The sequence below is a fragment of the Geospiza fortis genome, unplaced genomic scaffold, assembly GCF_000277835.1.
Source record: "Geospiza fortis unplaced genomic scaffold, GeoFor_1.0 scaffold55, whole genome shotgun sequence".
Taxonomy (NCBI): Eukaryota; Metazoa; Chordata; class Aves; order Passeriformes; family Thraupidae; genus Geospiza; species Geospiza fortis.
In genome coordinates, this window is record NW_005054308.1 from 2,306,743 (window position 1) to 2,328,324 (window position 21,582).

At 42.0% G+C, this 21,582-nt stretch overlaps 1 protein-coding gene across 2 annotated transcripts in view; it reads right to left on the reverse strand.

The window, feature by feature from the left end:
* Positions 1 to 10,441: 10,441 nt before the first annotated feature.
* FSTL4 (follistatin like 4) overlaps positions 10,442 to 21,582 on the reverse strand; it is a 204,073-nt gene continuing 192,932 nt past the window's right edge. For both annotated transcript variants that reach the window (XM_005418682.3, XM_005418681.3), the window contains 4 exons: positions 20,758 to 20,907; positions 20,048 to 20,155; positions 16,963 to 17,072; positions 10,442 to 13,745 (listed from right to left, as the gene is read on the reverse strand). In XM_005418682.3, coding sequence (XP_005418739.1) covers positions 13,043 to 13,745; positions 16,963 to 17,072; positions 20,048 to 20,155; positions 20,758 to 20,907 — 1,071 coding nt within the window. In that variant the 3' untranslated portion in view covers positions 10,442 to 13,042. The remainder of the gene's footprint in view (positions 13,746 to 16,962; positions 17,073 to 20,047; positions 20,156 to 20,757; positions 20,908 to 21,582) is intronic.

Here is a 21,582-nt window from a genome sequence, read left to right on the forward strand (position 1 = left end):
TCACTGGTCACTTCTGGACACAATGCTTTGTCATGGTAACTTTGAAAAAGGTGAAGTGCATGGATTGCATCATCTAATACGTTCTTTTGCCCAACTGAAAATGTATTAATTGATCTTTCATAGCACCCTTTGGATCTGGAATTGTAATGTCACACCCACGGCAGAGTAGATGCTTTTACAACGAACATCCCTTTCTGTCATTCCTATTTGCCTAGTTCATTAAGTTTGCAGTTCTCTGGAAAAACTGCCGTTCTCACATACTCAGTTAAGACACTGAAGAATTTTAAGAAGTCATATTAACTCATGTTTTTGCCTACAGGCCTGGGATGCTCCCTGTAATTACATCCCTGACAGCAGTGAGTATGGGAGGAAGACTAATAAAGAGACTTGACTTTTTAGTGCTTGATTTTGTGACCTTAAGGATACCCTTTCAGAACACCTTCTGGTTTGCCATTCCTTTGGATGGGTGTGGAGCTGGAGTTGTATTTCTTCGCCACATGTAGAAGTGACCTAACTTCCGTGCTCTGTCTTACCTTTTTTATTCTAGTTTCTTGCCATGGGACAGGAATGCAAGACAAGTTGAGCACAAGTTGATTCTCCTGCTATCTCATTGTCTGCAGTACATAAATCTTGAAAAGTGTGCTTTGAATAGGAAAGGATACCAACTTAATGATACATTTACTCTAACTATGGCTGGGTGTGCACAGAATCCTAATGCCTGCTGCAGACTCTTTGTGGTAACAGATGTTGCTCTCTACTTATAAAGTAAGTTTATTGCATTAGTTGCCTGTAAGCAGTTTACTCTCTAGAAGATTCATAGAGTAAATTAAAATTATCTAATTATTTGTTATCTAATTTAATAGAGAAATGGTCTTGATCTTCAGGTATTACACATATATTATTATATTACAAGGCAGTATGGCAGAGGTCCCTTTCTGAGCTCTGAGCTGCTAGTGAATAAGAAGAGAAACTTGTACTCACATACAGACATATCTACAGATGGGCTGCAACAGCCTTACCAGGGAGAACTGGGCTGTGGCATTTATTTATTTATTTACTTTATTTGTATATATTTTATTTTGCTGTGCATCCCTGTCCCTCTGTCTGGTCACCAGGCAGAGTCCTGCTGCTCCCAGCAGCCCAGCTGCCCCAGAGAGCCATTTGCTGTGACATCTCTGATGTGCCCCTTATCACAAGGTCCATCTCCTGCTGGGTCCCTGCAGAGACTTTGCAGCGCAGATCAGAAGGAATGCTCCAAGATGAGTCCAGCCTTTGTAGGCTTAGCTGATGGCTAAAATTGTGTTTATTTACTAATATTTAACTAATTCTCCTCTCCACACACAATGGACCTTTCTGCTTTCAAGCTGAAAATGTGCCACCTCTTTCCTGCTCTCAGCTCCTGGCTCTTGAGTTGGGGTGAAGGAGGCTGGGTCCATCACTGGGGTTGCTCTACAAACCATGATCAGTGTAGGTTCAGAGGTGGCTCAGTTTGGGGCAGAAAGTCCCACTTTCTCCATGGGGAGAAGAAGTAAGCCCTCTTCCTATTGTCATGCTAGTGTGTACATCTTATCCTGCAATTTTCTGAGTCATTATGACAAATGGCTCATGCTGATGTCACTCATTTCCCCAAGGATCTCTCAGCTCTCCAGCCAGCATGTAGCAAGCTGCAAACAGTATTTCAAAATGAAAAATTGCAGGTGTTTTCTGGATGTCATCCAAAGGAAGGACCGTGGATTTCAGGCAGAAATCAAATCAGACCACACGGAAAGATCTCCCTGAACACCCCAGACAGTCAACAGATGGTAGTTGTGACATTATGAGTCAACCTGCACACCTGGGAAACCATGGCCAGGAGCTGCAGAAGTGTACATTTAAATTAAGTCTTCCATAAAATCTTTTAATAAGGAAGAGCTGAAACAGCAGAAATGCCTTGCTACAGACTTTGGTACTGCAGCAGAAATAAAAAACATTTTCTGCTTCGTGCCATGTCCTGCCTGCTAAATGTAATGATAATCCATATATTTGGAGACCCATTTGATTATCTATCTATCTATCTATCTATCTATCTATCTATCCTATTATTAAACTACTGTAATGGCTTTTGCTGGAGTCAACCAGAGGAACATTCTGGAATGGAACTTTTGAGGTTATGTTAGCTGTAGTTAACACTTGAATTGTCTTTACCAGTTTATTCCATTCTGTACCTGATTTGCTCCAGATGTTGGGGAAGTCCTGTATTTTCTCCTTATCCCTCTCCCCATCTGACAACCACATTAATATATATCCTTAGCAAGATTCTTATATCTTTGGTTAAGCCTGCTGGATAAATATAATTTATGTAGCCTTCACTGACACTATTTCTGATGATGGAGAAATGAATAATGCAGTTATGAGAGGAGCTTACTCATGGGTTACCTGTAACTCTGAGTGAGTGCATAAACGCTACTCTGTGTTGGACCCAGGGCTGACATAAACAAAAATTTCCAAAATTGAATATTTGAGTGTTTGGGTTGATGCTTGCTGATTATCCAGCTTCTTTTCACAACCAAAATGTAGCTGCTCAAAAAAACCACATGAAAATCTCAAAATGTACATATAAAATGGCAGAAACATGGGAGGTTTTTATTAGGAAAAATAGAGTAAATATTATTTGAATAAGGATTATGTATTGAGACACAACACTTCCCCTTTGCTGTTTCTTTTTCTTTGCAGTGACTACAGTTCAAATTCATGTTTTATTTGTGAAAACAATGTCACAAGCTATTTTGGCTTTAATACAGCAAGGAACACAAATCCTACATTTGTAGGAGAATATTTTGTGTTTGGCTTGGCAAAAATAGCTCCATGGAAACTGTGGTCCTGGATTTTAATGAACCTTGTTGTTAATGACAACTACTTAATATTTTACTCGTATATTCTTTTGGGTTCATTTAAACAGCAGCTTGCCTAAGCGCTGCAGAAAGACATAATATGATAAATTAGGCTAGGTCAAAGAGGAGAAATTATTTTAAATGAATACAAACATCTAATTTGTCTAGGCTTCTAATGAATTGAAATGCCAATATTAATAGAGTCGACAGCAATGTATATTCTAGTAAATTCAGTAAATTCTATATTAAACTTTCCTTAATTTTTCCTCTTCCTTTTCACGTGTTTAAACATCACATCACTGTGGTGAGACTCACTCTACTGAAGTGGAACCAGTTTTCCTGTCCTGGGGTACCTATGGGCCACCTTTGGGTTTCAGTCACACACATACACAGCCCTCTCCCGGTGACTGAGGTGTCTTTGGGACCCCCACGTGCCTCACACAGTGCAGGAGCCCAGGTTTCCCCCTTGGTGCTGTAGCTCATGTGCTCCCCCAGCTTCCAGCTCCAGAAACAGCCCCAGAGAGTCATAAGTTTCATTGAGCAAATATTTTTGTTCTGAGGTGAAAGGACTGCAAACTCCTGAAGATGCCATGTTCACCTCATTGATGATCTGGGAACTGGCAGCCCGGACCAGGGCTGGGTGAACCACAGCTTTTTCTGACGTTGAGTTTTCAGCAAACTCACAGCATGCTCTAGACCATCCCAGCCTTCCCAAGGAGGTGTGAAAAGAAGTGCAAATCTTTCCATATGTCAATTCCATCCATCATTTGGGAGGTTCTTGGCAATGGTCTGAAGGGTTTCATGAGCAAGTGGTGCTACACAATGAGCATTCATTAGCTGTGTCTCTCCTCTCAAATACATTATTTGCCCCGCGTGAGCAATGATGTGCATGTTCTCATGGGCCAGTTTGCATTAACACCATTGCCACCACAGCCCCTGATTTATCAGTCAAGGTGTGCTTTTCAGTGATATTTACAGCCTGGCTTAATAGTGTGTCTGTTTTCTGTTTGCTGCAGATGATAATTCAGGGACTTGCTTGGTTGACTCAAAGAAATACTTGGAAACCAGAGCCAGTGGGTTTGATTTTATTGCTGCAAGGATTTAAATAAACACAAATTAATTCTGTATCATTGCATGATGTTGTGTGATGACCGTATCAGTGTCCCTCCTGCTTTGTGACGTTTTTAAGGATGTTTGACACAAACCTGTTTATAGTTTCTAAAACCTGTGCTTTGTTCAGTCATAGAACCACAGAATCATTTAGGTTGAAAAAGACCTCTAAGATCATCCAGCCCAACCATTATCCCAGCTCTGCCAAGACTACCAGTAAACCATGTCCCAAGGTGTCACATCTACATGCTTTTTCAGTCCCTCCAAGGATGGTGCATTTCCAGCTTCTCTGGGCAACCTATGACAGTTCCTTTCCACCCCACAGGTGCTTATTTCTTTCTAATAACTAATCTATCCCTGCCCCCTGTTTGTTGGAAGCAATTCCCCCCTGTAGCATGTTGGGAGTCAGCCTGTAGCTGTAACTGCAGTAAAGCCAGCACCTTCCCTGCTGCCCTTTTTCCTCCCACACTTGCCCTCTGCTATGTCTGGAAAAACAGTGGATGAGCTGCCAGTGGATGAAGTGCTGTGTCCTTTGCGTGATGGCTGTTACTCTCAGACATTTTTTTCCTGCTAATTTACCAGTGCTGTCACAGACTGATGTAAGAGCTATAGCTATGGGGAGTTTGTTAGAGCATCCCTGAGCCCCCAGGTCCTCAAACAGGAGAAAAGAAGCGAACTGCGCTCGTTGACCGTTAACACAAATTGACTGCTACTTCTGCTGATGTTTTCAGCATAATTCATTGCAGCTTGAACTTGTTGACTATCTGCATAATTTCTCCTTGAATAATTTTACTGCCATATGGGATGCTGCAGACCGTGAGTTGCTGGCTTTGCACACAACCCCTCCACACATTAACGAGCCTCACTTGACGAGTGGTGAGCAGCAACCTCCACATCCCTGGGATGAAGCCCATGACTTCTGCTGATGTGGTTCAAGGAGGGATGGTTTTTTAACCTCCAACCTGTTATGAGAAGCACTCAGGAGTGGTGATGGTCCTGCTGACACAGCCCCTGTTCTCCCACGTGCACCTCTGTGGGATTTCATGTCTCTCCAGACCTTGGGGCAGGGCACACAGGCCTGCCTGCATTGGTGAAAGGAGTTTTTAGGGTACAGAGAGGATTGCAGCCTCCAAAGCTGTCAAATTGAGTGTTTTCATCAACATTGATTTAAGCTTCTAAAGTAAAATACTATTCAAGAAAATGATCCAGCTTAACCTTGTTATACAGGCAAGTTTAAGAAAATTTTCCAAAATCTCCTGGCCTTTACCATTTAGGCTTAATGCAAAACTTAACCTCTAGGAGTATCTGCTCTAGTTAGTAGTGTTGATAAGCTAGGCTGTCTTTCAGTCCAGATTTCATGTCTTAATTAAATGGAATTTGTTTCAGCAAATAGTGCTTGTCAAAAGCAGAATATTTTTGCCTTAGGACTATTACAAAGATCATATTAGACATATTGATAATTAGCAATCTGTGTCTCAGCATTACAATAGCTCCATGTAAAAATAGACTAATATTTCCCAAGTCAAAGTTATAATTATAAATTACACAGACATGTCCAGCTAATCTTAAATATAAACCCATAAAGCAGTAGTACAATGTGCTTAAGAACACTGGGAGCTCACCTTGTTCAACTCTATTGGTTTTAGAAGTTCTGACACCAGAATGAGCTGTGGAGGGACCAGTGCCAGGTGTGGTGATAGCTGGTTGCACCAGGGGAAGTTTAGATTGGATGTTAGGGAAAATTTCTTTATGGAAAGGGTTCTCAAGCTCTGGAACAGGCTGCTCTGGGCAGTGGTGGAGACATCATCCCTGGAGGGATTTAATAGACATGTAGATGTGGCACTTAGGGACATGGTTTAGTGGTGGCAGGGCGGGGGAATGGTTGGGCTTGATGTTCTACCCGCCCTATTGGTGTTAGAAATTGCTACCAATGGGTTTTTTTGCCATTGTGGTCCACATGTGAGGGAAGACAGGGCAATGTCATGCAAATGCATCCCATTCCTCCATTAAAAAATAGAAATTATGGAAAAATGAAGATAAGAAAAATAAATTTTAAAAAATCACATAAAGAGTTTTTAGGCTTGAGAAAACGCCTTGCATTGAGAGAATAAAATATACTTAACAAATCATTAAGAAGAAATAATTTTACAGAGAGAAAATACTTAAAAAATTTTGGCTGTGGGACAAAGCTGGCATCCTATGTGCCAATGGTAGGATGCCAGAACCAGCCAGCTTCAAAGCTGAAGTTGTGTTTTACACAGAGCTGACTTTGTGCTGAGAAAGCTTGGGAAGCGTAGAAGTGCTGAGGGAGCAGGACTGGCTGGCACTTGCTGTCTGAGTCAGGGTGGGGCACCTTCCTGGAGGAATTCAGCTGTGCTGGACACTGCACGCGATGCTGTCTGCTCTGGGGCTTGATGTGCTGATGGGCTGGAGAAAAAGACCAAGCTGAAGCTGAGCTGCCTGGCAGGAGATGGAGCAGGGCACATCAGTCACCAGAAAGAAAGGTGTGGGGAGGGGGCTGCCCAGAGAAGTTTTGGCTGCCCCAGCAGGGCCAGGCTGGACAGGGTTTGGAGCAACCTGGTCTAGTGGAAGGTGTCCCTGCCATGGCAGGGGGCTGGAATGAGATGAGCTTTAAGGTCTCTTCCCACCCAAATCATTCTGTTATTCTATGACAATAAACCAGTAGTTAGCCTCTCTTTGTGGCCCATCAACTCATCAGATGTCAGCATTTTTGACACTGTATTTGAAAGTAATTATATTTGATTCAATGTGAAACTAAGAAAATATGAAACTAAACCCAATGCAACACTCCAAATACAGAGCAACATAACACAGCAGCTCATATGGAACTGTCTGCAAAACAGGGCTGATGTCCAGCTGAGAAAAATTCGTTAATGCTCGGAACACGTTTGACAGGTACAGGAGGTACTGCCCTGCAGGAGAAGCTGTGCCAAATAGGATGAGAATTAAAAGTAGGAAATAATACAGCTGTTCAAAAACCCCTACCACCCCAAATTCCTAGCCAATGTCTTACTTAAAGACAAAGAAAAGAGAGATGCTAGCATGGTTCTCCTGCCTGATTCAGCTCAACTCAGGCTTTGCCAGCCCTCAAAGCAAATCCTCTGAAGAAATGATGAACTTTCCACCACAGAAACTCCAGTTTCTGAAAGCCCATTAACACTGAGTTTACTGTAGCCTTAAATAAAACATTAAAAACTCTCTGCAATGCTCCTTCCTCTCCAGGTAACTCCACACCCTGCTGTGACTGCAGGTGATTGCAATGCCAGCTGTGGTTACACTCTCTTTTAATTGAAGAGTAACTGAAGATCACACAGATCTGGGCTGGGTATTGATGTCACAGGAGTGATGTGGCCATCAGGCCATGCCTGGCATCACCTGTGTGCAACAGAGGCAGAAAGCTGTGCTGACCTGGGAACTGGAGCTGTGCTTCTGGAAATGCCAGTGGTCTGACCTTTGGAAATTGGGATGCTGCTGGTTTGATTTAGTGCTTGTCTTGTTTACGAGGCACAGCTGGCTCTCTGCTCTCGCTGTGCTCACTGCCTTCATCTGATGGCTTTGGAAAAGTGTCAAAGACACCATAGACTGCCAAAGGTTAGTGAAGTGCTGAAGTGCTTAATTAAACAAGCCTCTGGGATGTGGCAATTTGCTTGATAGGAGCATCACACCAGGACTCTTTTTATTTTTCTTTATTTTTGTTTTCTTCTAAAGTTAGTATTGTGAACTGGAATTTTTTTTCTTTTTCATGCATTTTGTTTTCAGCTACAAGCATTTAGAAAATACGACCCACAATCCCCATGTTCCCTAAACTCAAGATGAGACATGCAAGAGCCTTTTGTGCTATTCAGATGAGTTTTCACCTTTTTTCATGATTTTCTGGAATAAGGGACAAATAAAATCACAAGGGAATAGTCCCCAAAGGTGGAAAGCTTCTTTAGTAGCCAGTCACGTCTGTGAGGACTATAAGTCACCTGAGCATCCTGTGCCAAGGCACCGAGGGTCATTAACAGCAGTGTGAAGGTACCACTACACCTTCCCTCAGGGCTGCATGGTGATGACCTTTTGCTGCCACAGAACTGAGTAATGGGCATTAATTCAGCTGGTGCACAGAGTAGATTGGGCCAAGAACTTAACAAGTTGCACTGGTCCTGCCCAAACCATCCTGCTCTGCTTGTACAGGCTGTAAATCTCACTGCACTCTACTGGGCAGCCAGAACTGAGGGTATTTTGGCCAATGCATTAAGCTGGGCTGCACAGTCAGCTCACATTGCATGGGATAAAAAATAAATGAATGTAAGGTCTGTATTTGCAGCTCCTTCAGGTAGCCCAAGCCCAAGCTCAGCTCAACCCCATCACTTGTGTATGACCCCCAGGTCCACACTCTGTATTTTTGGGGCATCCTGATTTCTAGCAGACATGAGCAGATGTAAGATTCCTGCCTGCCTGTCATTCTCTGTTTTCAGGCTTATTAAAAAAATCTTTATAGCCTTGCTATTTTATTCTTTCAGAAACAAATGTTAATAAACCAACCAAACAAACCCCCAACCCTCTTGTTGGAGGCAGGTTAAAAAAGAGTGACATTTCAGGTCACTAGCAGAGACATTTCCTCCACTAGCAGAGAGGAGCAGTCCATTCCTGGGCTTGCAGCGCTTGGCTGGGAATTCGTCTGGTCTTCAACACCACACACCACCACACCACCTTGTGTATTAAAGAAACACATGAGTCTTCCTGGTCTCCAGATGGAGAGATGTCCCTGTGTTTTATTTCAGTCTACTTCAAAAAGTTAACAAGGGACAGAATAGAAATAAAAATCCCTTTCTGCAGAAGTGGTTGGGGGAAGTTGGCAGCAGCCAAGTGAATGGGACACCACAGTGATGGGCAGGAGCTGTGCCCACATCATGTCTGAAATGCCTTGTGCTACAGATGCACAAAGGGGAAAAGAGGTGTGACAGGCAGAGGGGATGCACTTCTGTAGGTTGGAGGGGAGTTTGCCAGGCTGGGAAATGAGCTCCAGTGAGCAAATAGCAGCACTGGAAGAGACAACTGTAAGATTGATCTCTGTTTCCTATACACAGACTTCAGTGGGGTTTTTCTTTGTTTTTTTTTTTTAATTTGGGCCCATGAGAAAATGCACAAAGCAGAGGGTGAAGTGATGGCTGCTGGTTTCAGATGGGAATCCCATAAAGAAAGCTGGTGCTGCTGCTTGCCTTGCATAATGCACTTCCTTAAGGAAAGCAGGATTTACCCCCAGGTTTTCTAAGAAAGCAATTACTGGGGAGTGAGGCAGTGAGTCATAAGGGCACATGGCAGAAAGGGAAATCCCTGAGTCCTGGGGCGCCATTGAAGGGTGACAGCAGCACCTGTAACCTGAGAGAGAGTCACAAAGCCTTGTACGGGGAGGGACAAAGGTGGTCTGAGGGAAAAAAATACCAAGGCATTATGGCATGCCCACATCTCTTATTAATAGCCAGGTTAATGCATATCTGTCTCCCCAACCTCTGTTCCTGTGTTCCTGTTCATTTTGTTGACCTGCTGTAGGGTCATACAGGGAATTAGCCATTATCTCCTTACAGAACTGAGACCTTGACTTGTTTTATCTGTTTTACACAGCACCCAGTGCACTACCAGGCACTCAGGCAATTAAGACCTAATCATGGTATAAATCAAGTAAATAAGTACCTGTCAACAGGTCATCAGGACTGGTGTTCCTCTTGGGCAAAGCTGTGTTCAAGGAGGTCAGTGCAGCTAAATGGCCCAAGACCTTGAAGGCAGAGTGTTTTCAATAGCTCCTCATGAAGTCTCTTTTGCAGGGGAGACCAACCCACCCTGCCAGTTCCCATCTCCCACCCATTCTGCAGACAAGCCCACCAAAATATCTTGGTACTTCTGCTGATTTTTTTTGGTGGTATAAAAATATAAAGTATTTAATGATAAGAATATGTTAACCATCACAGATTCCAAATGAGGGACTTGAGAGTTTTGCTTCCAGTTTTAAAGTGGATGGTTTCTGAACAGGCACATCCATTCAGAAAGTGAAAATATAGAGAGAAATACTAAGACAAACCAGCATTTCTATCCTACTGCTGTTTAACCTCAGTGATGAATTGCAAATGCATCTGATATTGACACTGGAGTCTTAGTGGGCAACCAAGAATTATTTTTCCCATGATTCTAGTGTCAGAACATCCTACTGACATGTGAGTGTATAAGTTAATGAAAAGATCATTAATTCAATTTAGATCAATCTTGATTAATCACCATGATTAATTAATAATTTAGTAACTAGGAATTAAGTGTGAATTGGTGGAGAACCAAAAGGATAGTGAAAGAAATTGCCCACAAGGAAATGTAGTCTCTTTTTGACAAAGCTGAAAGGCAAATATGAGTTGACACATTTTTTTGAGTATATATAAAATTTCTATGTTGTAAAAAAAAAAATATCAGAATAACAAATGTGCAGCACTTTAATGTCAGATTTGACTGTCATTGGAACTGTTCACAAGTAGTGTGGACAATCTAAATTATACTTCATTTTCTAAGCATGATATATAACCATTAGGATACTTTAGAAAAACACATCACTGGAACTTGGGCTGGAGAGGGAACAAAGTGAACATCTTTGGAAGGTCCAAGTGGGATTTTTTCAAGTGAATGTTATTCCAATACTTTGCAACAAACAGGAAAAAGTGAGGTCTGTTACACATCTTTCACAGCCTATATATAAACCAGCCTCAAGAATATTTACCTGAACATATATATACACTTTTTTTTTAAATATTCTTAAAAAAGTAATATTTGCTTGCTCTATGACACAATGAACATCTCTACAGGGAAAACTTACCATAGGCATAATAAAATACTCAAGAAGTCATAAAAGGTAACACGAGAGCAGTGTTTGGCCTTGGTAAAACACATTTAGGATGGCTGCAATGTATGGATACAGCTTTGTTCAAGAAAGGAGCTGTGCATATTTAAAGGTACTTACAAAGCTGGTCTTCTCCTTTCTTTGACATGGGATATGTTTCGTAATGGGATGAATACAAAATCATGGACACCATGCATTGCTGAAGGAAGGCTATGCCCATCTGTTTCACATGTCGGTGCTGCAAAGATGGAAGAGTCTCTTCTAACTCCTATGGCTCATAAGTGAAAGAAATGTAGGATTCAGCACATGGATGTTGAAGGACAATTTCAAGGACTCCATGGTTAATGAATTCATAGGATTCAGCTCCCCTTCTTCATCTGTCGGAACAGATTTTTATATTCTCTATAGAACTGAAATGGTGTAAAATACCTCAGGTCTACAGCCATGCTAGAATGCTGCTCTTCTGATAAACATTTAAAGCAAAGACTGCCAGTGTTATTCTGTATCCTTCTTGCTTAAAATCCCTCTGTGTGTGTTATGGAATGGGTGACTTAAAGCATCTGTGGAGGGAAATAATTACACCACTACCTATCACTGCACGTGTTCAAGGGCAGCTTTCTGCAGACTCTAGGCAACAAGGTCCTTGGCAAACCAAGCTGGGTCTGTCTAGAGGCCAATAGGTGGTTCCAATGCTACTGCTATTTTACCTGCAGAGAGGTTTCACCCACCTGAAGACCCCATTTTCCAAGAGATGGTTACAACTGCTTGGATGGCACCACTTCTTGCCTGGCTCTGCTGTCACAGCTGCTTTTGCCCTCATTACTTCATGGTGATGGATATAGAAAGTTAGAAAAATGCAAATAGAAAAGTTTTTTATATCTTCCAAGTGTGCAAATAAATGGCTGTATGTTTTTATGGGAACTCGACTGAAATTTCTCAATGCCAGCTGTTGCATTCTTGGATAATTCAGCTGCTTTTACATGAATGTCTTTGCTCATAACTAAAAGATAATTGACTATAAACAAGTATACTATAAACAGAAAGGAAAAAAACAAAGAAAAATTGTTTCCTAGTTGTTCTGAAAAGAAACAGCCAAATTAAGGCTATGACTAGAAAATGAGTGAGTTTTCTATTAAAAATAACCTCTGTTATTTTAACTGTTATTTTATGAAGAACCAAGTGATTCCAGTGCTCCTAAATATTTAATGAGGGAAACCAATAATTTCTAGAACTGTTGCTGTCTTCTATGGGAATAACCATAACTAATTCTCTACCCCACAGAGTAGATTTTGCATATTGTTCCCAAACTGACCACACTCATGAGCCGTTGAAAGACTAATGCCACCTTCTCAACAAAATTGTTTATGTAAACTCTGACCCCCCTGTCAGTATTTTCCAGCTTTTACTCAGGCCTGGATGGGTAATGGCCTGGATATTTCATGGCAAATTTCTCAAATACAATCACACAAATGTGCACTGGAAGAGGGGGGACTCATCCCATTGCCTTCAGTAGGACCAAGGGCAAAATGAAGCACAGAAGCAAGCGAGCTGACAGTTACTATTTCTGTGATTCCTCCTTCTGAAATCACATCAGTGAATCCTCTCAAAGCCATCCTGCAGAGAAAACTGATCAGTTTTCATTAAATTGCTCTCCTAGGATTCTCTGGGTTGAAAACTGCTCTGATGTTTACTTTCCCTCATCACCCAAAGGTGAATATTCAAAGGTGAATAGTCCTCACTGCCGCTGTCTCCTGTGCTGGGGTGGGGTAGTCAGTGCAGCCAACAGGCAAGGGATACAGGGAAGAAAACTGATGTTAGGACAGAACATAAAAACTCCTCAGTATGGAAAGTCAAAATCTGTTTTGTTCTACAGAATTATTAGGTTTCGTGGCTTGTACGATATCTCAGTGGAGATATTATTTGCTTCCCAGCATTTTTCTCATAACCAGAAATCATACCCACAAATAAAAAATATCCCTTCAAAACCACTTCCTATTAGCAGAGCATACTTTATATTATAAAACTTGCAAGTAGACCAGTGTTGTACCATGAAGCCTATACAGCGTTTTTTGTCTTTTTGTTTTCCCAGTGTAAAAATATACAATGCTACTGCTCATTTCCTGCAGTGTAAAGGTCCAACTGGTCCTTGCCTGCTGAAGGCTCCACTGCTACTGCCCTTTCATACCTCCCCAACCCAGACCACTGTGTTACCCCTCCTTATACCTGAAACCTCACAGCGTAATGTATTTTGCCTCCCATTTATAACAAACAACGAATCTTTAGCTGGTGTAATGAGATACTGTCCAAATAATCCACTGTCTTTCATAATTCTGTTGTAGCTGCTCCAGGGCCAGTCTTTGGACGCGATAGGGTCCTTTAAATTCTTCAGTACATTCATCCTCCCCGTTGACAGCTCCACAAAAAGCACATCTGTTTGCAAATGTGAAGTAGCGTATATATAGTACTGATTGCCTTCAGTGAAAGAGGGCTGAAATGTCAGATCGGACACGTGTATGTTTGTTTTCAAGTCATGAATCAACTCGATTTCCCCCCGGACAGTGAGGGCCTGGACGGTGATGGTGCCGCTGGCGCGGTCGGCGCTGACCAGGTAGCGCCCGTCGGGGGAGACGTGGGGCGCGCCCGCCACGCGCCCGTTGGGGCCAACCACGGTGTCGGTGACGCTGTCGATGATGAGCTGCAGCGAGGGGGCCCCCAGGCGGCTCCTCCTGCACTGCACGAAGTAGTAACCACCCAGGTGAGTGTAGGCCATGGCCTGAGGCACGCAGCCGTAGGCCTTGAGGTGGATGGTCTTGATGTGCGTCACAGTCTCCAGGTCGATCTTGTGGACCGCGTGTTTGGAATGGTTGAAAATGAAGCCAAACCTGAAACAGAAAACAAGGCACTGAGGTCACCTCTGGAGACATGGTGACATGCTTGAGCAAAGACAACAGTCAGCAGAGTTGGGGACCTTTTACTCTGTTGGTTTTGGAGGTGTGTGCAATAATACTGCCTCTTTTTGTAAGAAATGTCTTGTTTTAGTGCTTCTAAAACATCCTAGAAGGAGCAACTTGATCCTGGAAATCTGAACATTTGCTTAGCTGTTTGAATTTTTGAGAGCTGAAATCTTCTATTGGGATTTAAAAATTGGGCACAAAATATTGGGATACACAAATGAAACAGCAGCTTTATATTGGGAACTTATTGGGAACTTACTGGGAACTTATTGGGAAGACCAATTTCTACAGAAGTGATATCAAGGTTTGAGTGTTCAGTAGGCTAACACTGACCAGGTTTGTACTTAAATCTGTCTGAGATTACAGTAATAAAATTCAATATATAAGCAAACATTCAATCAAAAAATAGAAAAGCATTCAAAATAAAGCATATTGCTGCCAGGTTGGGGTCAGAGAGTAATTATATTAATAAATAATTATAAGTAATAAATAATTATAAGTAATTATATATAATAAATATAGCTATGTACAATATAATGTATAACCACTGAATGAAGACCATATCTAATCTTATCTCTTAACTGACAGCACCAGAAGGAAGCTGTGCTGTGTGTTTGGTACCCATGGTGCCTGGGGACCACTGCAGGAGATGGCAAGGCTGTGGTGCAGAGCAGACTCTTAAAAACCATTTTGCCAGCCCAGGGAAGGTGTAAAACATTCCTTGAGGAACATAACCAGGGTGCCCTGAAGATAAGGGGTCTTCATTTGCTGTCTCAAGACAGGGCAAAAAACAGTGAGCAGAGGATAAATGTTCCATAAAAGATATATACTGCAGCACATCTGACCTTTGCTGAAGACAAGAAAAGGTCAAGAATAGCCAAAAAAGGTTTCTGCTTAATTTGAGAGGGAGCCCTTAGAAACAGCCTGCTTGTGTTCCACTGGATTCACTGACAAAGACTTACAAAAATTAATTTTACATCAACTATCTTTTCATCCATTCAGTGCAGACAGAGGGAAATGAAGTGAGTGCTTAGTGTTGTATCTCTTCCTCAGAAGATGTAAAATTGCCTTGTGAAATGTGGAGAACAACGTGCTTCTGTGCAGAAAATACACATTTTGCTTGAAACACTAGGTTTATTTCTTTATTCTTAATCCATCTGTCAATGAGACACTCAGCAATGATTTCACTTCTAAAGAATGAGCCAGTCTAGTGTGTGATCCCATGAAAATCACTGGGCTAAGCCTTTCATTTCCCCATTATACTCACATCCATTAGAGGCTTCACAAAGTATCTGCAGTGGAGAGTCGTAGTGCACTGTGTGTGGAAATTGGATATGACACTTGTATTTCTCCTGGATGAATGAATTTTAAGTACACTTTAAAAAGTGCTTTCCCTTACAGTTTTTTTTTTTCCCAAGACTTTCTTAATACTTGGCCAAATGCCTGAAGAACTTAAGAAATTATCTTTATCATAAACTTCTGTTTAAAGAAGTGGGTCAGGATATATTTTATGTGCCCACAGTTGCAGAAGAGGCTCAGCCCTTTCATGAAATCTGTGATCTGAAATCTCAAAGCAAACCTTGTACTTAGAGAGTTTTCAATAGACAACAGTCTACCCTTGGAACTAATAAAAATGGACACATTTCTAGATAGCCATCTAAAATAAGAGGCAGCTGAAATACATATGCAGGAGTATTTGCATACAAACATTATTTGGCTAGTGGAAGAAATTGCCTAAATGTTCACCTTCCTGGGAAAGGCTGGTACTGCCATTTATTGTTTCTGAGTGGAGAATTTAGAAAATCATCCCAATGAGTCTCATTAGCCTGCAAGCAATTATTTTTTTCTGTGCTGAGGGTGAGAGAGAACAGACAAAGAACTGGCCCTAAACAAATGCAACAGGAAATCAGGGACAGCATCTGCAGCTTTGCATATGGAAAACTATGGACAGTAATCTATATTTATTATTTCAGCCAACTAATCACACTGAAGCAAAAGGACAATTAAACAAACAAAAATGTGTAACTGTTCCATTTTCCTGTCTTTGAATCCAATTCTCACCTTCTCAGCTCAGGCTTTAACATTCACCAGAGTCATCTACCTCCTAGCACTACTATTAGCCATAATGAAATTGTGAAAAAAAAGAAATACGAAGTAGAGAGAAATTACAAATGACAGCCATGAGGCATGCATCATTATTTAGTGTTTCAGCAGGCAAAATTATTTATTTTGGAACAGATTCAACACATAATCATTTAAGTGTAACCCCTTCTCTCTCGGTGTTTCCTGCAGGAAACCTAAGATTACTGCAATGAGTTACATTATGTTTTTTGAGTGTTTAACTTAGTTAAACTATATAGAGGACAGAAGATGGTTAAACAGTTGTTATAACATGGAAATAATAGTATAAATTGCTGTGCAGTTATCATCAATTTTGATAATGTTAATGGGAGGCTTCCCGTGCCTGCTGGGAAGTAGCCAGTATTACTCCAGGTTATTAGTATGTTAGTTACACAACCTCATTAACCACTACATCACATTAACATTCAAAACTGATAGTTCATGGAGGTTTGTTTTGTTTTTTTTAATCTGCAGTGCATACAATTTTTCTGCTCCAGCCATAAAGCTCACACAGAGATCCAATACTTGAACAAGTTGGGAGCATGTGAAAGAACCACATTTTATGCTTCAGGCAGAGTATATTCTTGCCAGTTCAAGCAACATATCCTTGACACAGATTTCTGCTCAGATCTGTAACAGTTTTGTGGCAAGGAAGGTGATTTTTGGGCCATCAAATTCCTGGCACAAGTAAGCCAGGGCAGTGTGCCATAAACTGCAAGGAGGGATCGCTGACTAAGGCGAGGTTTGAATTCCTGTGCATGGTCTAAGGGAAGTCCAGGATTGTTTCTTGCTGTTTTACTGATTAGCTGAATAACTACTGGCATTTTCCTCAACCCTTTCTCCACTTCATGTGTGAAAATGGGGATAAATATAGTTAAGATTCATCACAAATTCATTTATTCATTCACTCATTCATTCATTCATTCACTCATTCATTTCTTCATTCATATCTGCAAAGTGCTTTAAGGTTATGAGGAAGGAGCAGCATGGTCACCATTATTATTCGTTAAAGGGAATTTCTCACCTAACATGATTAATAATAAGATTTGTAGGTGGTATAAAAAAATCTTCCACTCCTTCAAAGGGTGTGTGGATAACATGTGGATCCTCTCCAGTGCTTGCCTCTGGAATCACCTACAATAAATACACACAAGGTTGAGCACAGGATAAGCACTGAGTAAGGCAGAAAGGTAAATACAGATTAGAGACATGCACGGTAGTGAGTGGCTCCTTCCAGACTGTAGTAGACTCAACTGATTAATGATTTCAAAACACTGTTTGGTGTAGTTGCCTTGAAAAGGTGTGCTAGCAAACAGTATTTGAGGCATGACATTTGTGAGGTAAGTACACAACTTAACTCTTGTAAGTTGTTTACATCTCAAGAATGAGCAGTCAAGCAGGAGCTGGAGCAGTATGACAACAGTAGGACCATAATAATTTATCCCTCACTGTCTAAAGTAAACATTCCCTCCATGGTCATATTTATTAATCTCACTTAAATGCACAGTGATAATTTACCACCCTGAAGGATCAAACACTAACTCACAGCAGTTAATTATCACTTTGAAGGAGAAAAACTGTTCATCCATCAATATAAAGTCCAGGGAGGAGCAGAGAAGCTCCCTTTGGCTGTGCCCTGGCCCTGTCCTCCAGCACAGCACAGAGCTCCATGGACAGGGGAACTCAGCTCCTCCACTGCTCCAGAAAGGAAAAGTTTTCAAAAATTAAAATGTTAAACACTCAAATTGTTTGCTAGGTTTAAGATGACTTTAGTCCATTCATTAGGACCTTCTGCTGCTCTAATCTGCAGCAGTTGTTGCTTTGAATTTATAGCTACATTAACTCATGAAAGACATGCTAAATCCCTAAAAGGTTTATTTCAGACAGCTGTTCTGGTCATGCCATTTAGATTTCTTCCAATTAGATTGCTCAAGAAGGATGCCCAGCCTAGCACAGTGCTTGCAAGAGGCCAGGCATTTACTTCCCACAAGCCAGTAATGGCCAAACGACAGCATTCCCTCAGCTGGCTGCACAGACAGTTTGATAAATCCCTGACTTCCAGAGGAGTGGAAATTTAGATCAACCTCTGCAGCAGCCTCTTCATTAAAAGAAAGTATTTTGTTGCATTTCTGCAACTGAACACTGCAGGTTTTAAGAAGGAACTTTGTCCAATTAGTTACTGCCCACCTTTGGGAAAGAAGGTCAGAAAAAAGAAAGGATCTGCTGATGATGATGCTAATCTCATCTCTATGTGTGTAACTGCACATCATAAAGATAACAGAAAGGACTATCTGAGACCTGGAACCTTCTAACAAGTTTCCAACTGTGCAGATGGTGTGTTCTCCCTAATAATGACATGCTTGTGCCATCTCTCCTTTAGTTACAGAAACCTCTCACAGCTGGATGGAAGAAATTAAGTCAGAAAGGGTAAAAAGAGCCCATTTTGTCTCCTTATACCCTGTACAGGAAACTCACATCCCCAGATGAGACAACCTGGTGTTGCTGCCCTGGAAACCTTCATATACGCCTCTATTCTGGTTTTGGCATCTTTTCCTGAAATTGCTTGTGATGAGTAGCTGGTCCAGTGTTTATTATTGACAGTCAGCACTGGATGGAGCATGTGGATATGGCAGGGATGGCTCATCCCATCTTCATGGGGCAGTATCTCCAGCAGAAGCTTTGGGTAGCCCCACAATTAATGCAGACTTCAAGTTGTTGGTTTTTAGGTCAGAAAGCACAGCCCCCCTTCTTCTCTGCCTGTTGGGAAATGCTTCAATGTAGACCTAGCAGCAAACACTTCTGCCAGAAGGATTATTCACGTGACACTTCTTTCCAGAAACGCTGGGCAGCAAGTGCCAGAAAACCACCACCAGAGAATGGGATGTCTGGAGGGATCAAATCAGATCCATCATCTGGTGTCAACTCTGTCATACATCATACAGCAGCAGCAAAATGCCCCACTAGATGGCAATTCTCCATATTCTCTGTACTGTCAACAGAAGAGTAAATCTGCCAAGGTGATCCAGAAGTGGAAGCTAATTTGGGTGTCCAAACTCATGTGCAGTGCTGTGTCCCAGTGTCACTGTGGATCTGGTGGTGCTGAGCATGGAGGAGTTCCACAGATATCATTGGCACCCCTGCACCGGAATCACTAACACCCAATAACACAATTTGTCCCCAAGGTTTTACTTCTCTTGGTTTGGTTTTTTACCTTCATGCCCTAGAGAGCCCCTTCTTGCATTTTAGTGTAAGAGACTCACAGAATCACAGAATTGTTAAAGATGTAGAAGCCTTCTAAGATCATTGGGTCCAACTATTTCCCCAGCACTGCCAAGCCCAGCACTGAACTGTGTCCCCACGTGCCACATCTACAGGTCTTTTCAATCCTTCCAGGGACAGTGACTCCCCCATTGCCCGTGGCATCCTGTTCTGGGGCTTGAGAAAGTTATCAGTGAAGCAATTTTTCCTAATACCAACCTCAACCTCCCCTGGCATAACTTTAAGCCATTTCCTCTTATCCCATCACTTCTTACACGGGAGAAGAGACTGACTTTTATCTGGCTCCAACCTCCCTTCAGGGAATTGTAGAGACTGATAAAGTCCCCCCTGAGCTCCCTCACCTGCTCCTTGCCAGACTTGTGCTCCAGACCCTTTTCCAGCTCTGTTGCCTTTCTCTGGACACATCCCAGCACCTCAATGTTTGTCTTGCAGTGAGAGCCCAAAACTGAACCCAGGATTTGATGTGCCTCAGCAGTGCTGCAGAGCACAGCACTCTTGTCCTGCTCACAGCCAGCTGCCAGCCCTTGCTGTACAACTTTTTGGCACTTGGCTCTGTCACCAGTCTTAAAACAAATCAGACCTTGGCACAACACAGCCCTGCTGTCAGCCTGTGGCACAGTCATTGCTCAAAAACAAATTAAACAGCAGGAAAAATATGTGAGGATGGACAGAGGAGGGATGAATAAAACACATTGGATATGCAAATGAAACAACAGCTTTATATCCAGACCATTAAATGTGGCTAATTACCTGCAACCCCCCAGCCACCAGTGTGTTACCAGCGATGCTGAGCCCAGGAAGAGCAAAGGCTCCAAGGTGTAAGGACTTACCTGCAGTGTGGGTGATGATCTCCTCATGTCCCCCCAGCTGAGCACCCACACTTGGTCGTGGGACTTGTCATAATGTAATTTGGTTGGTAATGGGTCCACATCCAAGGACTTAAAAAAACCCAGAGAGAGTTCTTTACACAGTGACTCAAATGAACATGACAAATATCACATCAGTTCCCTGCAGGCATTCTCATGCACCACTGTTATGTTCCCTGTGCAGCTTTGCCTTCAAATCAAGTGGGGGATCAGAAGCAGTTGAAAATTTTGGCTGTTTGGTGCCATTTTCTGGGTAGACATCACTCCATCCTCTGCTGTTACTTATAGCCAGTAGATCAAGGGCCACTTTCTGCCTGAATTGTACCCACACCAGCTCTTTCCATTTCTAAGCATTCTTTCCAAACTGCTTATAACCCAGGTCAGGCAGCTAAGCCAGGAATTCATCCCAGTGTTATTTTACCAGACTCACTGTGAGCTTGGCTACAGAGGCAGCCCTGAGACTGTGATCTCCAGCCCACAGAGAGTTTATTCTGCCAGTGAGGTCACAGAACAGTGAACTCCATGTGATGCCACTGGTCAAAGCAACACAGGCCCAGCTCTTTACTGATCAGCAGATCTTTGCCCAGCAGATCCACTGGGCAAAGATCTGATTTTTTTTTTGTCTTATATCAAGTCTTTTTTCATCAGTGAATAATGTGTTCACTTGTAAGTACCTGAATGGCTTTTTGAGTCTGGATATCAATTATCATTACTCTGTTCTGCTTTGGCTGTGTCACATAAATGTACTTGTCTCTGACATTGACTGCTGAAGCCCAGAGGCAGGACTGAGTGTCTTCACCTTCCACTCTAGGACAGATCTCCTCCTGAGGGGTTAAAAAAAGAGAAGGCTTAATTTTTACAAGTTCAGGGCCTAGAGCTGCAAGAAGCTTAGCCTTGTAAACTGCAGGAAAAAATCCCTGGGGATTCCATTAGGATGATATTTCTCCCCTTTCTTTCCTGGAAAACATGAAATAATTAATTTATCAGGTACCACACTTCAGCCTGGCTCTATGCAATGACATTAAACAGCCGGACCTCCTGCAAACCTATATTGAATTTCAATAACCACAGAGCCTATGGACTGATCTTTTGAAGCATGCTGTGGTTCATCAAGACTTGCAGTGCTGTCAGCATTTATTAGCAACAGAACGATCACTCTGTGCTTTGAAAAAACAGTGATTTACATTAATTGAGTCACTGCTCTTTATATTTTTCATAAAGTCTTCATTTTCTGCAGAGGAGTTTGAAGAGTCACTTTTGGTCTCACCAACAACTCTCTGCATGTTTGCTACTTCTCATTGCTCTTCCTTCTGTCAAGATGCTTTATTTGAAAGAGCATTTGCATGGGACCAGGCTGTGGGGAGGAAATGGGGTAAAATGAGAATGAACACATATAAATTTCAGTGAGCACAACAGTTGATTTTAGACCTTGTGTTGGGTAATATCACATAATGGCCCACCTACCTAAGGGAAATGTGATTGGAGATGCATCAGAGCTT